Genomic DNA, 19,307 nt, shown 5'->3' on the forward strand with positions numbered 1-19,307 from the left:
TTGCTGATATCCTCTAACAAGTGAAATTGGAATTACCAGGGAATGATCAAACACCACTTCAAATCAAAATAGAAATGTATTCAAGAATGAAAGTCTTTTCTATCATATTCAATAGTCAAAAAGTGGATTTCTGGAAGATTGCACAAGCACGTATTGGATGTGTCGTTAAGATCACAGTGACCAAGATTATTAGAAATATTGGAAAAACTGGAAGAAGCCGACCTAAAGATCAAAAAAAGGAAAGTGAGTGAGATGGCTAAGATAATAAGGATATTAACTGAACGTACAGAAACGATGTCTTAGGTTGTGTCACAATCAAAAATTTTACCAAAAAATCCGGCCGCATGTAATTGTAGCGATGGTTCATCTAACGCGTGCACTAGATTGGATCTAAATCAGCGGATTTCAGTTGCTTCTTAATATTATTTTTGAGGAACTTGACACTTTGCACCATAAAATTTGTGTTCTTGTACCGCTATGAAAAATATATTAGTGTTGATGGAGACTATGTTAGCAAAAAATTAAAAAAAAAAACAAAAAAAAAATACAAACAAATGTGAACTTTACCAGGTCTAAAACTTTTTACCCCACCCTCGTATACTCAACATTCATACGCACTTATGCGCGTACTGTTGCTGATGTGTCTGTATGCAGATAAATACTCAAAAATATGTTGGCATAATTACAAGAGATGTAAATCAGAAGAAATCGAGTGAAATTCAGTTACAAAAAACACATAATTAAATTAATTAAATAGCGTTATTTTAATCTGAAGGGAAAACGGCTAAATATAAGTAATGCCTTTGCTAGTTTTATTCGAATTTCCTCATAGTTTTAGCTTCATTAAGTTTTGTATTTTATGTGCCGGTAAATATTTTAGCTCATTTTGTTAATAAATCTATAGAGAACCAAAGTGTTGGAAAATGGAAAACTGTGGAGACTTTCTCTGATGATAACTGTTGCAATGCAATAAATCCAACATAAAAACGAATATTTCTTTCAAATACCCTACGATACATTTCACTGCTGACTTTAATAACTCTTCCACTGGAACTTTATGACGGTCAGCTGCGTTGGCAAATATCATTCAAAAGAAAAAAAAGCAGAGTCAAATGGCATCATTTAGGTAAATACCACGCATTTGTTGAAGTAAAACTCGTAATTCATTCAAAGAACTGGATGTTCAGTCAAGTGTTTATTTAATTTTCCAAATAGTTATACGGGGCCGAGTAAGTCTGCGCGTAAGTACCATTAGGTTGGGGCGGTTTCAAAGCCCGCTGTAGACATAAAAGAGGAAAAATAGGAAACGTTTTTCTTATAGCAGTTGCTCCCCGCCCAGTTTTTTGTTTGTTGTAAAAGCTTCTCATAGGAAATCATTTGGAAATCGACGGCGGATAAAAATACAAAACCTTTTGTACGACAACATCAGAAAGTGCACCCTAAATTAATAGAGAAGCGTAGTCAAATTACAATATGAAAGAAAATTGTTAATAAATTAAAGTAAGTCCAATGAATTCTGATCTGGATTTCCAGACGGCAAATCTTCTGCGGCTATGAACTCAAGAATATGATTTTTTACCCACTGCTGGGGGGCTTTTGCCTTATGAGCTGGAGCGGAATCTCGCTGGAAGATCCAATGCTCTCCATTGAAGAGAGTACTGCTCAACTGCTCAACTGCTTCACTACGCCTTCTAAGACATCCTCTTGGTGCACTTTGCTATTTTTCGCAGAAATTAAGAAATCTAAAATACTCCCCACCAAATCATTACGGAGGCTACGCTGCAGTTTTAGCATAGATTTTGTCATTTTGCTTATTAACCCCTTAGCCTACACGATATCTACCAATTGCGCGAGCTATAATACGCAAGAAATTCGTTCGCGCGCCGTGCCATTCAACTGTTCAGCCGTGTACCCGAACTGGCGCAAAGTGTATACTTTTCGTAACATATATATTTCAATGCAACGAAAGGAATTGTGAAATAATAAACAATGTTTAGGTACAAATAGTAATTTTAAGATGTCTAGGAAGTAATCATAATCAATTGATCACAAAGTCTTTACCACGAGTCAGACTCGTTGTTTTCGCTTATGGCACAAATTCTTTACCACGAGTCAGACTCGTGGCTATAGGCTAAAGGGTTAAAAACTGCTTAGACAGTGAACAAAATATTTTCATGGCCGACAAAAATCCAATTTTTTTTAAATTCTGACTACCCTACCCCTGGAAATATAAACATCAAATAAAAGAGAGGAGAGCATACCATCCTAAGATTTTTCTTAATAGTTAGCCTGTGGTGAAACATTCTAAAAATGGTAAAATTTCCTTTAAAGCTTTAACAAAAATGTATTTAATGTACAGATACGGCCATTAAAATAGAGACGCCAAAGAGTTTTCGAAATAGCACATGAAGAAATGGAGCTCCATCTTTTCTGCGCTGTCCTGAGAATTAATTTGTGCAATTCCCCTTTAGCGACTGTCACGTGGATGCCAATGAACGGGTAGGAGGTTCCTGTGCCCAATTCAGTCCCATTCCTGGCAAGCTCCTCAGCAATTTCATTTCCCTCTATATTCCTATGCCCTGGAACCCAGATCAGATAAATGTTACCTGCCCACCCAAGATATTTGATCTCCCCCTTGCACTAGCAGTATTCGACAGTTTAAAGAAGATAGATAAATTGGCTGATTTAGAGAAAACCTGCTCCGACTCCCGATTCCATTTTGGAGCTCGAGTGCCCATTTTTTGCCGAACATAAATTTGCAGAAACAAAAAGCTATAGTGGACCTCTTTACCCGATTTTCAACGTGTGGCTTCCAATGGAGTATGGAGTCAAGTATCACTCCAAGAACCTAACTTCCGATGAAAGCGGGAGAACGTGGTTGTTTAATTAAGCCCCAAAAATCCACAGAACGTGGTGGCAAAAATAAAACAACTAGCACTGCTGATAATTTAATGGTGATTCTTGCCAAGAGGGATCCGTTTAAGTCATCAAAAGCCATTGGAGCTGAAATCAAAAACTTAGGATCAGCGAGAGCTGTACGGGGTAGAACATAAAAAAAGCCAGTCAGAATAGCTCGTAATGCTCCTCTGTTGAAAGAAGCAAGTTTAAGGAAGTGGAAAAGTTTTGCTCAAGAGCACAAGTCATGGTGTAGACCAGAGGGTATGAAAGAATGGTATAACATATTTGGAGTGATGAAAAAAAAATTAATTTATTCGGAAATGTTGCTGGGCGAATTGTTAGAGTTCTCATTGCGGTTCACAAAAAAAAAGTGATTTAAGTCGCTTCTTGGTATGGGATAGGGCCTATTCACCTCATAACAAATAAAATGGCCAAATTTATTCACAAAGACATACTTGAAGAAGTAAGGCTACCATTTACTGAATGTAAAACGTAGCGCACACAGTGGTTATTGATTAATCTTTATAGTTTAAACAGCATTTTAGTAAAATCACTGAGTTGCTTTTTGCATCGTATCTATTTCATACATATTTTAATGACCACATGAATATTTCCTGGTTGTTCCTGTTAGCACTAATTTACGTTTTAAAACATCCTTAAATTATTATTTATATTTTGTTATATAAATCTATGAAATAAAAACCGCATAAAATTCAATATCTGTTATGATTAAATAATTTAAAGAACTTGTATTTTCCATATGAACGGGGGGCGTATATGTATATGTAAATATATTATATCAGCAGCCCAAATATCCTCCCTATATTGCTCATTGCTCCAGGACATTTAGGGATTAAAGATCTCCCCTACAAGTACTCGATATACTCGTATGCGCGAAGCTATAGGCCAAAATAGCAAATTTACTCTTATAAGTTTTTCACAGGATTTCACCATTTTTTAAGTCCTTAAAGCTTCAATAAAGACAGAGGTTTAAAAAAAATGGCACAAAGTGCAGAAATATGGATATTAGAGAAAATAACAAAATGGTTTCGTAGTCATTCTTTTGTAAACCACCACAAAAATATCCTTTAGAATTATTATGCTTAAATATCCCATATTTCTGTGCCTCATCCACATTTTCTTGAAGGAAGTTCTCATCCGAGTCTTTTTATTTATTTTATTTATTTATTTATTTATATAAATAGTACATAGTAATACTAAGGTCTTTTAATATGATAGTACTTCAACAATATTATATCATAGACAACTGGAATATTTTTGACATGAAAGTTTCTTAATCTAAATTTTTACACCAGTTCATTAACAAATCAATCCAATTTATTTAACTTAACTATAATAACAAAAAGAAAAGAAGTAGTAAGAAAAGAAGGATTTAGAAAAAAAAGAACAATAGTAATTACAGAATGTAGAGAGAAATTTAGTGCCCTAATTTAATGCAATCAAACACTTTTAAAGTAATTATAGACTTGTGAGATGAAGTTAAATCTGTTAAGTCCAGCCTTCGCAGTATCAGGTAATGAGTTCCACACTCTAACAGCGTTAATGAAGAATAATCTAGATGATGATAGATAATTAAATGATGGAACGATGAATTTGTTGTGTCTGCGAGACCTTACTGGTATCAACTTCTGTCAGGTAGAGAGGTGATTTGAATAATGTAAGTTTGCACATAAATATGCAATTTCTAGCAGATAAATAACTGTTAAGGCAACAACCCAGTAACCTTGATCGCCAGGCAGAGATATGATCATATCTTTCAATCCCATATATGTACATACCGCTTGGCGTTATTAAATACCGCCACAGAGTAGGTAATGAGAGGCATAATTAGCTGGAGAACTAATTTACGCCTGGTTTTCTCTGGCGTGAATGTTGCAGAGACTCTCAACTTACGCAATGTAGCATAAATATTCCCCACAACCCTATTTATATGGTCAGCACAGGTAAGTTTTGTGCTAAGAATAAACCCCAGATTTTTTACCTTATCCATAAAGGTATTTACACACTATTACATATAGGTAAGGCATATAACTTTGACGCGTTCAAACATAAAGAGTTTTCATTAGTCCATTCAGAAATAACAGACAAATCACTGTTTATTTTGAAACATAAATCTTCAACGAGACCAATACGACTGGACAAATACAATTTCATATCATCAGCATACGCATGGACATTCACATACTGACAAACGGTAAAAACATCATTGACAAAAAGACTAAATAGAAGTGGAGCAAGGATAGACCCTTGCGGAACACCGGTGTGCATATGTTATCTATGCTCAGATGTTACTTTTCTAGTATTAACCTTCTGCGTTCTATATATTATTATTATAAAAACAATAATATAACTAAGTAATTTAGAAAATCTTAAGTAAAGTCAATTTTAAATTTAGTTCTAATTTCACTCTTCATAAAAATAAAGGGAATAAAAATTGTTTTAGCAGTTGCTGTCTCTTATGTTGTTTTAAAATTTTTCGATTCAAATATCCATTTGTAGCTTCCCATTTGGTGCCAGCACGAATTGAATAGCAACCATTGCTAATTTTTTACAGTTTTTTTTCTATTTGTAGTCTTGTAAGTAAACATTTGAACTTTCTCCTCTTCACCAAGTACATGAATGAATAGCTGAATGCCTATCTGACTGACCGGCCAATCTGTCGTTACTTTGACCGCGGCTTGTTTGACTCAAAGCTGTTGATTTTTAGTCTCGGCATAGCTGTAGTTTGTATTATTGTTGCCATTCTTAGCCTCATACCCGCCTGCTTTCAAGCTGATTGGAATTTTTCCGGACCAACTCAACTAACGTACGCTTTTGGCAAAACACCGTGACGGTAAGTGAGTCTTCTGAGATTTGGCGCACGCTTCACCGGTCAAAAGGGGGAGAAAAAAAGTGGTGGAAAAAATGCTTGAAAATGAAAACAAACAAGAGTAGCAAAAACAATAACTAAAGGCAGAAGGTTAGGAAAATTTACTTTTCCCTGCTTGTCTGATTTTATTTTCGTTATTTTTTTTTTTTTTTGTTTTCTTTTTTATTCGTTTTATTGCTTACAAGAGCCTTAATTATTTATTTATTTATTTATTATCGTCATTGTGCGCATTGTGATTAGCTTTCTTTGGTATTTCGATTCTTTTGTTTCCGTTTTTGCCCCTTTCTATGTTTCACTTTTGCATTTTTGTTGTTTTTTCTCGAGATTAAATTTTCCACAAAGAGTCGCGAAAGCGTCCCAACGCCATTGGCATATGCCTAGTAACAGCTTCAGTGATTAACCAGTTGGCTGGCAATAACAATAAAGAAATTCAACAATGTACACAAAAACAAATAATATGAGGTGAGGTTTAACAAATGAGTTTCGCTGCTGCCCCTCCATTTGCCCTGCTATACTGGAATACCAACACCATACCTTTCCTGCACAGCTGGGACCTTAATGCTTTTGATTCCCCCTTAACAAACAATCAACCACAAAACAACAACAATACATGCTATTTTATTAAGCATTAAGAATAGATAGTGGTATAAAATGTCTAAGACTGCAGGTATCAAGTCATGATTGCTTGCATTATTTTATGTATGTATTTATGTATGTACGAGTTTATGTATACTGCATTCATTGCACCTATCCCTCCTTGTAGCCTTAGTTAGGCCTATTAGTAGCTGTCATGCTGGCTTAATTGTGTTATTAGTAGATCTGTAGTGCTAGATTAGACCACAAAATGGCAATCAGCAAGCAACAAATGTTGATTGGTCGGGCAGCCACTGGCCAGCCACCCGTCGTCCACAACTCAGTAGCCTACTATATTTCCGTAGAGTTTACTTTCCATACTGTGTGGTATACCTTTAAGTAAAATTATCCATTTTTATGTGGCTGCTGTTAGCGAAGCATTTAACCGGGCCCCAATTATTCTGGTGGCGCACGGCGCGCATACGTTATGACGCATTTCTTTCATGTGTATTAGATATATTTTATTATACAATACATACAAATGTACTATATATATAATATAATATGTACACCTCTACTATATATATACACTGTCATGCGATGTTAGAAATGCAAGGATCTACAGTTTTGTGTTGGTTCCTAGAAGAAAGAAAGAATGAATTTTATTTTTTTTTTAATTATTGGGCATGGGAATAAGTTTCCGCTCTCGTAAAGAGGTGTCGCTGGTGATACTATTTTTGTGTTCGCTGTAGAAACTTCAAAATGCGATATCTCAGTGAAAAATTAAGGCATTTAAGCAAACTCAACGGCATTTAAAAGAGGAAGACTTGTACTTTATGTTTACTTTTTTATGAAGAGCAAAATCTGCGTAGCTACATAACCTCAAAAATGGGCAAAAACAGCGTTTTTTGCACTTTTAGGTTAGGATATCTCAAAATCCTGACGTGATAGAGCAATTTAAATCCCGGATTCGGATTCTACGCAAAAAATTACTTCGAAAATGACCCTACACTTTCCTAGAACAAAACGTTGTTGACCTGTGTTATTATTATTTAATATTTTATAGCAGAACCAATATTTTTAATGAGATAACTCCAACTCCATAGAAGTTTATAATCATGGACGCTATAAGGTTGTAAATGATTTATGAAGGAATATTTAAATAAGACTGTTTTGTTCATATTGACACCCTCTCTATCTTTCCTTCCTACCTATTTACTATTTCCCAAAAATTAGTTATTGCATTGGCCGGCCATTTGTAGACATTAACTTATTCAGTTGCGATCCGATTTCTTACAAGTTTAGGGCCTGGTTCGGTCGTTATAATGTTGGAACGACCTTTAGTGGCTTATCGTCTGCACATTTCAAATGAAATTCGGATTCATAAGAAAATGGTACAGTTGTCCAGCGCTTCACTGATCAAATGATGTGTTCTGGAAAAATTAAAATCATTTAAACTCAGTTTTTCATGAAATAAATAGCTTTTAGCTGCTCTATTTATTTTCGGTCCATCTGGGCATTCTCCTCTCTGCACAGTCCTGCTGCTTACTTTTAATCTTCGATCCCATTTATTTGGATGATTCTATAATTCTATAAGTACCTGTGAGTCTACTTGTCGTACTGTAGCTTTAGTTTTTTTTTATTGGTTGGCTGTTTGTGCACTGCGACCTAAAGAGATCTATTGTGCAGCCATGTAGCCTACTCAAACAGTTTTAGGCTGTTAATAAGTTCTAAAACTGCTGTAGGCTTAATTTCTACCAGGAGGTTTGGATATATAGCCCCATTTCCCAGGTAATTTACTCTGCGTCGTGCCACTGCTGGGCAGCCGCATAGAATATGTTCTGTTGTTTCGTGTGTCTCTTTGCAGGGTCTACAGGAATCGTTTTCTATCACACATACTTATCTTCTTCACCTATCTTCTTCTATCACACATACTTATCTTCTTCACCTATCTTCTTCTATCACACATACTTATCTTCTTCACCTATCTTCTTCTACCGCACAGTTCTGGATCTATAAGTCTTTGCGACTGCCGCATGTCCTATTGGGCTCTCCAATAGCCGATTAGGCCTCATTGTTCCTACACATGTAGAAAGGCACTTTTGAAGCTGTTATTTACCCCGCAGAAAGGTTCAGAACCTATGAAGGGAGTGTTTGCCCCCTTTTTCGCTAAAGTGTCCGCAATTTCATTCCCTTCGTGTCCCTCATGTTCCGGAACCCACATCAAGGTAACAGAGGTCCTTGATGCTAAGATGTTGAGGATTTTAAAACATTCCCAGACTAACCTTGAGTGGAATGAGAAGCTATCCAGCGATTTTAGAGCTGCTTGACTGTCAGAGAGAATGTTAATATTGGCACCGCGCGTGCCTCTCCATAAACATTATCTGGCACACAGCTCTAAGGCGTGGAGCTCCGTCTGGAAAATGGAAGTGGTTTTTCCCATTGCAATTGCTTTTTTGAAATGTGGTCTGACAATTCTAGCCCCGGCACTACCGTCCTCCATTTTGGACCCATCAGTAAACCACACCTGTGCGCCCTGTCTTAAGGATAAATTGTAGCTTTAAGACGTCCTCCTAGATAATGAGGTTCCATCTACCCTGAACTTGATTTCTGTGAAATCTTCAGCTGAATGTTTTGATAATGTTTTTCTGAAATAACTTGAATTGCATATTTGTTTGTTCATAGCCATATCCACTTTTTCACTGGATTTTTAAGAAAATATTAAACAATTTAAGTACCTCACAACTTTAACACTCACTCGATTTCATTAAATAAAATCTTTCGAAGAATACTGGAAGCATTAGACACAAAATCGTTTACAAACGACGGTATTTTCGTCGCTTACTATGATAAACTTTGACGAGTCCAATAGTCCAATTTGTTTTAAATTTGTAAAAAACATGTTTGATAATTATTCAAATCGTACTCTAATATGAAGAACAATTATTAAACTTATTCTGAAAGGGCTTTGTATAATTTGCTATATTTTCAAGTTATATGATAATGGTAATAAGCTTATCTTAATATTTTAGTTCAACATATTTTGCTGTACCTATTTCGGGACTTTATTTTACATATATGATGTATAAATGCACAGTGCACGTTTTCAAGTTAAACAAAAGTCTTCTCAAAAACCTTTGTCCTCAAAACCTCACTAAGATTTAGCAATAAGTAACAGGAAAAAAATGTGCACAATTTGTTTTTGCCCGCTTCGAAATTTCTGCTGATAGTCTGCACATACCACATACCACATTTATTGATTATTCTTTTTATTTTTTCAGGTATGTACCAGATGTCTACAAAATAAGACTTAAATATCTCCAACGTTTTCTCAAAACTTTTCGAACTGATACTTTAAAAATATGTAAGTAAGGCCATCAAATACTTAACTTTATTTACCTTAGCGTAGAGATCTGGACCTATTGATACAGATTCTGACAAACAATTGATCGTGTTTTTATAGCGTAGATAAATTACCGCAAAAGCAAATAATATTAATGAATACAAGCTATTACAAATTTTTAATAGGATATATGTATTTTAGCAAATATATTTTCCGTATCAATTTAGTGCCACCACTTTCTTCTGGTACAGACATGGTATCGTTTTTTGCTATAGCAAAGACATACACCGTTGATCGCGTTGCAGAAAACGATACGATCGAATTTTTTTATTGCATACTGCTAGGCACTTAAAGAATCACTCGAGTTTAGCAGAGACGCACTTAACTATTCGATTTCGAAAAATAACTTAAATAGTTGAAAAAATTTAATTAATGTGGAAGTTTTAGCTGGCAAATTAGGGGATATGCCCAAATTCGGAAGTCCTTGAGGATTTTTGTTTGATCAGTGTTCGCACGTTAAAGTCAGGGAAAACTTCGAAACTGCGAGCAATTCGAAGAAACGATTCGATCATAATTACGCCTTATTCAAAGTGTGCGTCAGCGCTCTTTCTTCGTACTAATTTAAATAAAAAAAGAAAATAAGCATGGTAAATACTTAATACATTTTTCATATTGCTTAATGAACGTTCAACGCTATGGAATAAGTCCATCTTACAAATTTCAAGAGCTAAAACACTGGGCAAATAAGTGCGTTTTTTACTATCACTTAGTTCGGTATACTAACATCTTGTTTGAACTACTGTTATACCCAAAGGCTTAATGGAACTGTGTTGGAGCCAGAGCGCGTAAGGATGATTGATTACCTGAAAAAGAAATAGCGAAAGGAAAAATGTAACATTGTAAAACTCACTAAAACTCTCGGCGGCTGCCGTAGCCGAATGGGTTGGTGCGTGACTACCATTCGGAACTCACAGAGAGGAAGTATTTTTTAATCTCGGTGAAATACCAAAAATTAAAAAAAAAACATTTTTCTAATAGCGGTCGCCCCTCGGCTGCCAATGGCAAACCTCTGCCATGAAACAGCTCCTCATAAAAATATCTGCCGTTCGGAGTCGGCTTAAAACTGTAGGCCCCTCCATTTGTGGAACAACATCAAGACGCACGCCACAAATAAGAGGAGGAGCTTGGCCAAACAATATATATATAAAACTCTCATCTCGAAACAGCTCATTTTAAAATCAGCTGAATTGACCCCACACACCTACTTCCCACCCTATTTAAAATCGGTTATTTAAGGTTGTAGACGCATTGAATGATTGTGAAATGCAATGCTTATGTCACTGCCCTCGCCAGAACTTTCAGCGTTAACATGAAAAGTGAAAGAGGGTGAGTTTGCTCCGTATTTGCCTATTAGCCTTGACTTCCTTTCAACAGCATTCCACATGTTTGCCAAAGTCGTAGGCACCAGCTAGCCATACGACTCTGAATCTTTCTTCATCTTCATAAATAAAACAACGAAAGGGCCAACCAATCCCTTTTTTTTGTGACAACTACTGAACCAGGCAGTATGCAGACAAATACTAAAGGACATTTATCGGGAGACACTTACCACCTTCCTAAACTCCCGACCTCTGATAGCGTCATCGGCATCTAGAATCGACCCCGACACACCCAATATACAAGGTGAAATCCAAAATAAACAAGACTGAACTAAAATAAAAGCGACAGGAGCTTTGTTCTAATAACTTCGAGTTTATTTAATCCAAATAGTCCCCTCTGGCATCGATACACTGTTTTGAGTGATTGAAAAGCTTTTCGAAAGAGTGCTTTAGGCCATTGACTGGAATGCCCTTCAGGATGTCGATGGATAGATGCCCTCTACGTGCGAAAAACGTTTTCCTTTCATCGCCAAATGCAATTTTCCGAATAGAGAGAAGTCACAGGGAGCCATATCAGGCAAATACGGTGAGTGATTGATGATTGAAATGCGATTTCTAGTGAAAAAATCAATCACAAGAGTGAATCGATGAGATGGTGCATTATCATGCAATAAGCGCCAGCTTCCTCCTTCGCGGTATTCAGGGCGAATTTGACCAATGCGATGCACCAAACGCTTCAAAATACCAAAGTAGAATATTGCATTGATGTTTTGGCCCATTGGTACTAGCTCGTTGTGGACAATTCCCTTGTGAGAGAAAATGAGCATCGATTTGATTTTCGACTTCTCCAAGCGCGATTTTTTGGGTGGTAGCTCGACTGGGGCCTTCCATTCGGAACTTTGGCGCTTAGTTTCAGCTTCATGTTGGAAACACGTTTCATCATCACTTACCATGTTATAAATTAAGTTCTCGTCTTTCATATGTTGAATTCTGATCAATTTCTAGTCCTCAGTTAACTTGTGCGGGATGAAACGTACACAGACCTTTCGTAAGCCCAAAAAGTAATTAAAATCGATAAATCGATGTTTTGGAGATATTCAACTCTGATTTCATGAATTTACACGATGATTTCGGTTCATTTCTGATAAATTTACGAACTATCATATTTCGATGGAGTTTTCGGTGGTTACTAATTTGTCCATTTGTGTCCTCACAACCAACTCTGAAACGTATAAACCACTCATGAACTCTGGCACGAAATAGAAAATCATCGTCATAAACTTTTTTCATCAATTCAAATGTTGCGATAAATGTTTTACCGATTTTGAAACAAAATTTGATATTAACGCTTTGTTCGAAACTCATTTTTGTACCTATGACACAAACATACTGACACTTTAGACGCAATAACTTTGCTTCCACCGAACCGAATGTCACCAAGCTTTCACTGGAAGAAGTCAGCTATGGATGTAACTTCCAACGCACTGACTCATTAAAAAGATGGCGCCATTAAAAATATTTTTATGTCGCCAATCTTGTTTATTTTGGACTTCACCTTACCGAAGACGACGGTAATTATATCGCACTGACAGGGTTTTGTAAGCTGTTACAACAATAACAATAACAACAACAACCAACCAAGCAATTCCCATTGTGCACTGCCTACCTCTGCCGTTCAACGAATGGATTTATTGAATGGTCGATACCACCTGGACATTATATTTCTCTAACACTCCGAAGGTGCACCCATGGCTGTTCTTCACGTTATTTCTTACCTTCCGCGATACTCTACTTTAAATGCATTGCAAATTGCTACACCAAATATTGTCCTTATAAGAACTAATTGTTCTTAAATAATTTTTATTCTTCGATGCATTTTTCTTTTATTTATATTTATTTAATAATAAAATGTATAAGTTAATCATCATGTGGTATATATTTATAAAAAGTAAAATAATTATATAAATAGGTTTTTATACAAAAACAAAAATAGAATGTACACATACTTGTAGTGCATATAAGGGCATTTTAAAGGAAACTCGATCACGCCATAACTTAAAGTGAAGCCTAAAATTATGCTAAATTTAGCTACTAGGTTATCTATGTTTATATCTGTATGCAAAATATAATATTTAAATATTTTAAATTTTACAAATTATTTTCGATTTGACAAAAAACATAATTTTTCATCACTAACTAATTTTGGTGCCAATTGGTGTATTTGTGTGCATGTGAGTATGTTTGTATAGCTTGTGGCATTTAAGCCTTGCGGAAGCAGTTTGTGGCTACGTCAGCGCAGTTTGTGGCTACGTCAGCGCAGTTCGTTCGATTGCTTTTTTAAATATGCACCTACATGTGTATGTGTGTGTTTTTCTGCTTGATAATAATTTACATTTACAAATAGTTGTATGTTTAATAAAAACTAATCAAATAAATTATTATGTGCTAAAGTATATTTATGTAGTAAATTTTGTAGGCTCGTTAGGTGTATTTATATAATAATAATGATTTTTTGTTTTTTTTGATAGCTGAGTGGACAATTTCATGTATCTCGTAATTGCACAGTTCTTTTGCTGTTTTATTAATTTTATTTTTTATACTCATTAGTGTTTTTTTTATTAAGTTTGTTGTTGTTTTTTTTTTTTAATTTAAATTTTTGTTTTTTACAATTCATGCCCAAATAAAAATAAAATAGTTTTGTTGTTGGTTTTTTTATGTTGTTTGCTTGCTAAAATTAGAAAAAAGATTACAATTTTACTTTGACAATCTTTATTTCTGTTTCTATTTTGGTATTTTTAAGATTTTATTGTTCTTTTTCGTAAATAAAAAATATTTTTTGCCTTTTTGCTTTGTATATTTTTTGTCAGTAACAACTTTGCATTTACTTGTTTTTCATCATGTAATGAAATTTTTAATTTTATTGCCGATTTCTGAATAAAAGTAACTAAGAATTTTTACCATTTCTGTATAAAAAATCTATTTTGCTTCTTTGCTTATCGATGTGTGAAATGCAAATATTTAAAAAAATTTTTTTTCAATTAACAATTATTTGTTTATGTATTTTTTATTGTGCTGCATATTTTGATTCATAATAATTACCAATTTGCGTGTTGTTGATAAGTGGTGCAATTTTATTAAAACAAAAAAAAAAAAAATGTTTTCTGTTTTTAATTTTTTATCATTATATGAACTAAATTTATTTTAGTAAATTTTTTGTTTTGATGGTTTTAGCACACGAATTTGAAGATGAGAAGCAAGTGCAGAGTATTCCTAAATAAATGAAGCTGTAATATAAAAAAAAAATATTTTTTTAATAAAATTTTCAATTACGTGCTTTGGGCAATTTTGTAAAAAAAAATTTTTTTTTTTAATAAAACCTTAAATTATGTGCTTTGGGCAATTTTCTAAAAACAGAAAAGAAGAAGTTTTTATTTCTGTTTTGCCACCAAAATTGTTGTATTCCTAACCTGTTTAGTCAAAAGCATGTGCTGGGTTATTTGTTATATTACCAGAAACTATATAAAAATATTTTTGTGCTTGTTGCTATTTTTATTAAATCCTTTTTATCGATAACAGCAAAACTTTGCTTTCTTTTGTCAATAAAAATTAAGCCTGTTTTTTTATTTCACTTTAGTGTAGTTCTAATATATATTGATTTTCATTTCAAAATGAAATTTGTTCAGCTTTAATTTTTCCAAACAAAATTTAATTTTGTATTTTTTTTTATTCATAAAAATGTTCAATGTTTGCGCAATTTTGGAAACAAAAAAACTATTTCTTACTTCTTTGAAATTGTTCTGTCAGAAAAATTGTTGTAATCTTTATCTGCTTAGTCAGAAACATATGCTGGGTTGTTTGTTATAGTACCGAAAACTATATAAACATTTTGCTTGCTTCCTTTACTTTTATTAAATCCTTTTTATCAATAACAATAAAAATTTGGTTTATGAGTCGTTTTTTTGCTCATTAAAAATAATGCCTGCTTTTTAATTTCCCTTCAGTGTAGTTCTAATATTTTTTTTATTTTCTTTAAACCTGTAAACAAAACTATTTCTGCTGTTTTATTATTTTACTTTATACAGTTCTAATATTTTTTTTATTTTCTTTAAAAATGTTAACAAAACTATTTCTGCTGTTTTATTTCACTTTGGTGTTCGGAATATTTCTTTCGCCTTCTAGACTTTTTCACTAGAAATTACTGCTGCTATATTATTTCACTTTAATGTATGATAGTTCTTCATATATGGTATCTGTCGCTATTTGTATTATTTTTTTTGCTCAAAACTAATTCTGCTCTTTTATTTCACTTTAGTGTAATTCGTAATATTTTTTCATCTCCCTAGACTTTTTTACTTGAAATTACTTCTGCTGTATTATTTCACTTTAGTGGAGTTCTTCATAAATGGTATCTTGGTATCTTTCACTACTTGCCCTTTTTTGCTCAAAACTACACTTTACAAACTGCTTTTACTACACTTTAGTGCAGTTCGAAATATTCCTCTCGCTTCTCAGGGTTGAAGGTCGAAGTGAAAACCTCATTAAGTATCTACTTGAAGTTACTTCTGCTATAATATTTCACTTTAGTGTAATTCTTCACATATCTTTCGGCGCTTGACCTTTTTTGCTCAAAACTTTTTCTGCTCCTTTAAATCAGTTTAGTGTAATTCTTAATATTTTTTTCTACGCTTAGACTTCTTTATAACTGCTTTCAGGTACAATTCAGTTTGTCTTTATATGTTGATTATATAGATTGATTGCTTAATATGTTACTGCGTACCTGATTTTCATAACTTATTTAATTAAGACCGCACCTAATAATTGGCACTCTTGGATTATGCTCCAGCTACAAGCAGAGCAACTGGAATAAATATTCTTATATATTGTGTAATATTTTTGTTTTATTTGTATAAAAATATGTTTTCTTTAGCCTTCTATTTGTCGTTTTTCTTTTTTTTTTTAGTTTTTTTTTGAAATTTTATGCTTAATAAAAGTAAAAATATTTACAATTTACAATAGTCCACCTTCGTCATTATCATTATCATACACACTCACTAGACAATATTTAATACACTCTATTAAGTTGCTGGTATGTATCTACCCTATAGAGACTCGCCATTAATATTTCAGCAGACTGCTGCCATTACATTACCAATAAAATAACTTATTTTAATAAAATATAAATACATATTTATATTTGTATGTAAAGATTAGTTACAGTATATCCTAGTCATGTTAAGCAAGCAACAAAAACATTATTTTCGTATGTCTAATTTTCATTTACTTAGTCCGTTACATAAAGTTATTAAAAAGACGAGACTCAATTGGCTCAGTCAACTATGTATTTTTTTTTTTGTTTTTTTACATGTCTCCGTTTTGACTAAATGTCTTGTAGCTGCTGTCAACGCGCTAACTTTTTTTAATATTTATTTTTTAGTTTTTTTTTTTTATCAGCTATGTTTCTTTTGTACCCGTTCCACTGTTGCTTCCACCAAATAATCCACACTTAGCTGTAGTTGGAATGTGGTCAGCTGCCCAGTTTTTCGCCTACCCTGCTGCAGCGGCCTTGCCTGTTTTTGCTTTTCCTTTTTGTGCTTTTTAAATTTTCTATTTCTTTGATGGCGTCTTTTCCCCGTTATGTGCAGCTCAGACCATCAATCGTTGGCCATGCAGTAGCCTGAATAGGTTTGTATATTATCCTCCAAGAAGCTCTCGCCAGGGATGACACCCGATTGGGTATGATGGCTGGGGCAGAGATGTCCTTTCGGGCACTGACAAAGCGCATTGATGTTGACTTCGTCGAGAAATTCTTGTCGTTTACGTACAGTAAATAGCTTACAGGGCTGTTTGCGTTGACATCGAATGCGCTGAAAGAGATGAATTTACTTTAAAATTATTTGATGTTTACTAAGTAATATCATATAAAATAAGGTAAAAAAAAAATAAATTTTGCTAGCTATCTTGAGCAAGAATCTGTTGCATCTGATTTTCAAAGCTTCTGTTCTGGTAAAAAAGCTACATTTAAGTAGAGGGAACCAAACCTTAGCATTTTGAATCTTTACAGAGTTAGTAAGATCTGTTACTGAGTTATTGAACAATTTAACTATTATTAAAGATGAAAATAAATTTATAAGAAAGTTTAGCTTTCTCCTGAGTCATTACGATCGTAGCGATTTTATATAGGCTTTTTGGGTTTTTGCTACCTCAAATTTTCATGGCAGGATTAGATGTTATGTAATCGAAGTATATGAATAATTAGACTATCTCTTTGGGTATGCAAAGCGACGCTGATGAAAGCATTATGGAGTGAACGGAATTCTTCCTCAGATACTTTGGAAGGAATGCCGTATACCAAACAAATACTTTGAAATTTCCTACACACAAAACGACAAATTATAGGTCTTTTGAGTAAATCACATCTCCTGAATTATCAAACAATATTCGCAAAACATAGGAAAAAAGAGAAATGAGGCTCAATACTCATTAGGGGAAGGCCCCAGATCCGCGTCACATTGTTTTTATGAAATTCCGCAAAGGGAAGGTAACTATAAGAAATTAACTAAATGATATGTAACAAGCCCTAATTAAGTGAAACGAAACAAAACGCATCGATATAAACTTCTGCGGACACAAACAATAAGCAAATTAAACGAATAGTTTCATAATAATATAGTTTCGAGAATGCTTTACACCTACAATACTTTTATCTACCTGAAGTACTTGTGTTTGAGTTTCGAATAATTTGTTATAACATAAATTGTTTAGAGAAAAACCTGCGTACCTCATAGGTAAAATGAAATGGTAACAGGTAAAAGCGGACGGCATAGCCGAATGGTTTCATGCGTGACTATTCTTCGAAAGTATAGAGGTTCGAAACCCCGCGCACGAAACACCAATTGATAGAAAAAGTTGTTTCTAATAGCGGTCGCTGCTAGGCAGTGGCAAATCTCCGAGTGTATTTCTGCTATGAAAAAACCATTTTTCCTCAATTCATTAAAAATAGGAGGGCGAAGAACCCGGCCAAATATATATATGTACATATATAAATATGTATTTATGTTATGTATAAGTTACAATATGATAAATGAATTGAAATTAGAAAAAATAAATTTAAACGGAAGGTGGTAAAATATTTTCTGATGTAAAGTGAAACCAATTAAAATGGAGCTAAATTAAATGAAATTAATATAATATAATTTAATTTACATAAAATAAAGTGACATGCAATTTGATGAATAAATATTCATACTCACTGTTATGGGTGAACAAGCAAAGAGGTAGGTGTACCCGCTCGCGCCATCTATAGCGGGCTCCCGTTTTGTCAAATACGTCACCGAATTCTTGGGGCAACGGCAATGAACTATTTGCTCGGTCACATTTAGCTCAGCTGAAGTGGTAAGCGTCCATGTATAGTCGCGAAAATGTCTACAAAATAAACAAATAAAAAATATAACAACACTATTCAACCTCGAAGAATTTCACTCGCATACTCACTTGCACACAGGCAACTTGTGCACCGGCTGGCACATTTTATAGTGACGCGTCTTATCGACAATCGTATGACCATCGTCCACATGCAATCCGCTCGGACAGCCCCCAATGAAGGTGATCATGGACTCCTTAGCATGATGCCCATTATGACCCGAGTGCCGCATATGAGCCGTAGTCGGCTCCACCGAGTAATAATTGCGATGCGATAGTGTATGTGGAAATTCATTATCGCTAAGCTCACTGAGCTCTTCGTCTTCCTGTGAATTGAGTAAGGCGTCATTGGCCTCACTATGCGATGAGGATGCCGCATAGTCAGTTGGTTGCAAGTGTAAATCCTCTTCGTAGACAGCTCCCAAACGTTGCATCAACTTCTTCAAATGTAGCTGTTCGAATTTCTTATCATTGAAGTCGCCTGCTAGCAGTCGCTTGTGTTGCAACATACGCTCTCTTTCATAGTAGCTACGGTATTTGTCGTGTGTGACTTCACCCGAGGAGACGCTGCTGTGTTGGGGATGATGGTGTAGTATAACATGTGGCTGGCGATTCAATTCCGGACAGCGACACTGTCGCTCGATCCAAGGTGTGTCATACAAATCGACTTTCGAGCAAACAGCATTCGGTGCACAAATCGGTAAATCGTCCTCAGAATTCTGTTATGAAAAGAGCAAATAAGAGTGAAGATAAAATAAGAGCTGGTTTCAAAGTGTACAGACTTGATGGTTAGATGTATACATTA

The 19,307-nt window shown here is 34.5% G+C and overlaps 2 protein-coding genes across 2 annotated transcripts in view; one reads left to right on the plus strand and one right to left on the minus strand.

The window, feature by feature from the left end:
• The first annotated feature begins 130 nt into the window (after positions 1-130).
• Positions 131-19,307, plus strand: part of LOC129240348 (elongation factor-like GTPase 1) — a 120,954-nt gene continuing 101,777 nt past the window's right edge. Inside the window, exon 1 of the mRNA XM_054876102.1 lies at positions 131-243. The gene's annotated coding sequence lies outside the window, so the exon portion shown is untranslated. The remainder of the gene's footprint in view (positions 244-19,307) is intronic.
• LOC129240347 (protein giant-lens) overlaps positions 14,819-19,307 on the minus strand; it is a 55,457-nt gene continuing 50,968 nt past the window's right edge. Inside the window, exons 2-4 of the mRNA XM_054876100.1 lie at positions 18,575-19,221; positions 18,334-18,505; positions 14,819-16,947 (exon numbers count right to left, since the gene is read on the minus strand). Of these exons, the coding sequence (XP_054732075.1) occupies positions 16,735-16,947; positions 18,334-18,505; positions 18,575-19,221 (1,032 nt within the window). The 3' untranslated portion in view covers positions 14,819-16,734. The remainder of the gene's footprint in view (positions 16,948-18,333; positions 18,506-18,574; positions 19,222-19,307) is intronic.

The sequence above is a fragment of the Anastrepha obliqua genome, chromosome 3 (assembly GCF_027943255.1).
Source record: "Anastrepha obliqua isolate idAnaObli1 chromosome 3, idAnaObli1_1.0, whole genome shotgun sequence".
Taxonomy (NCBI): Eukaryota; Metazoa; Arthropoda; class Insecta; order Diptera; family Tephritidae; genus Anastrepha; species Anastrepha obliqua.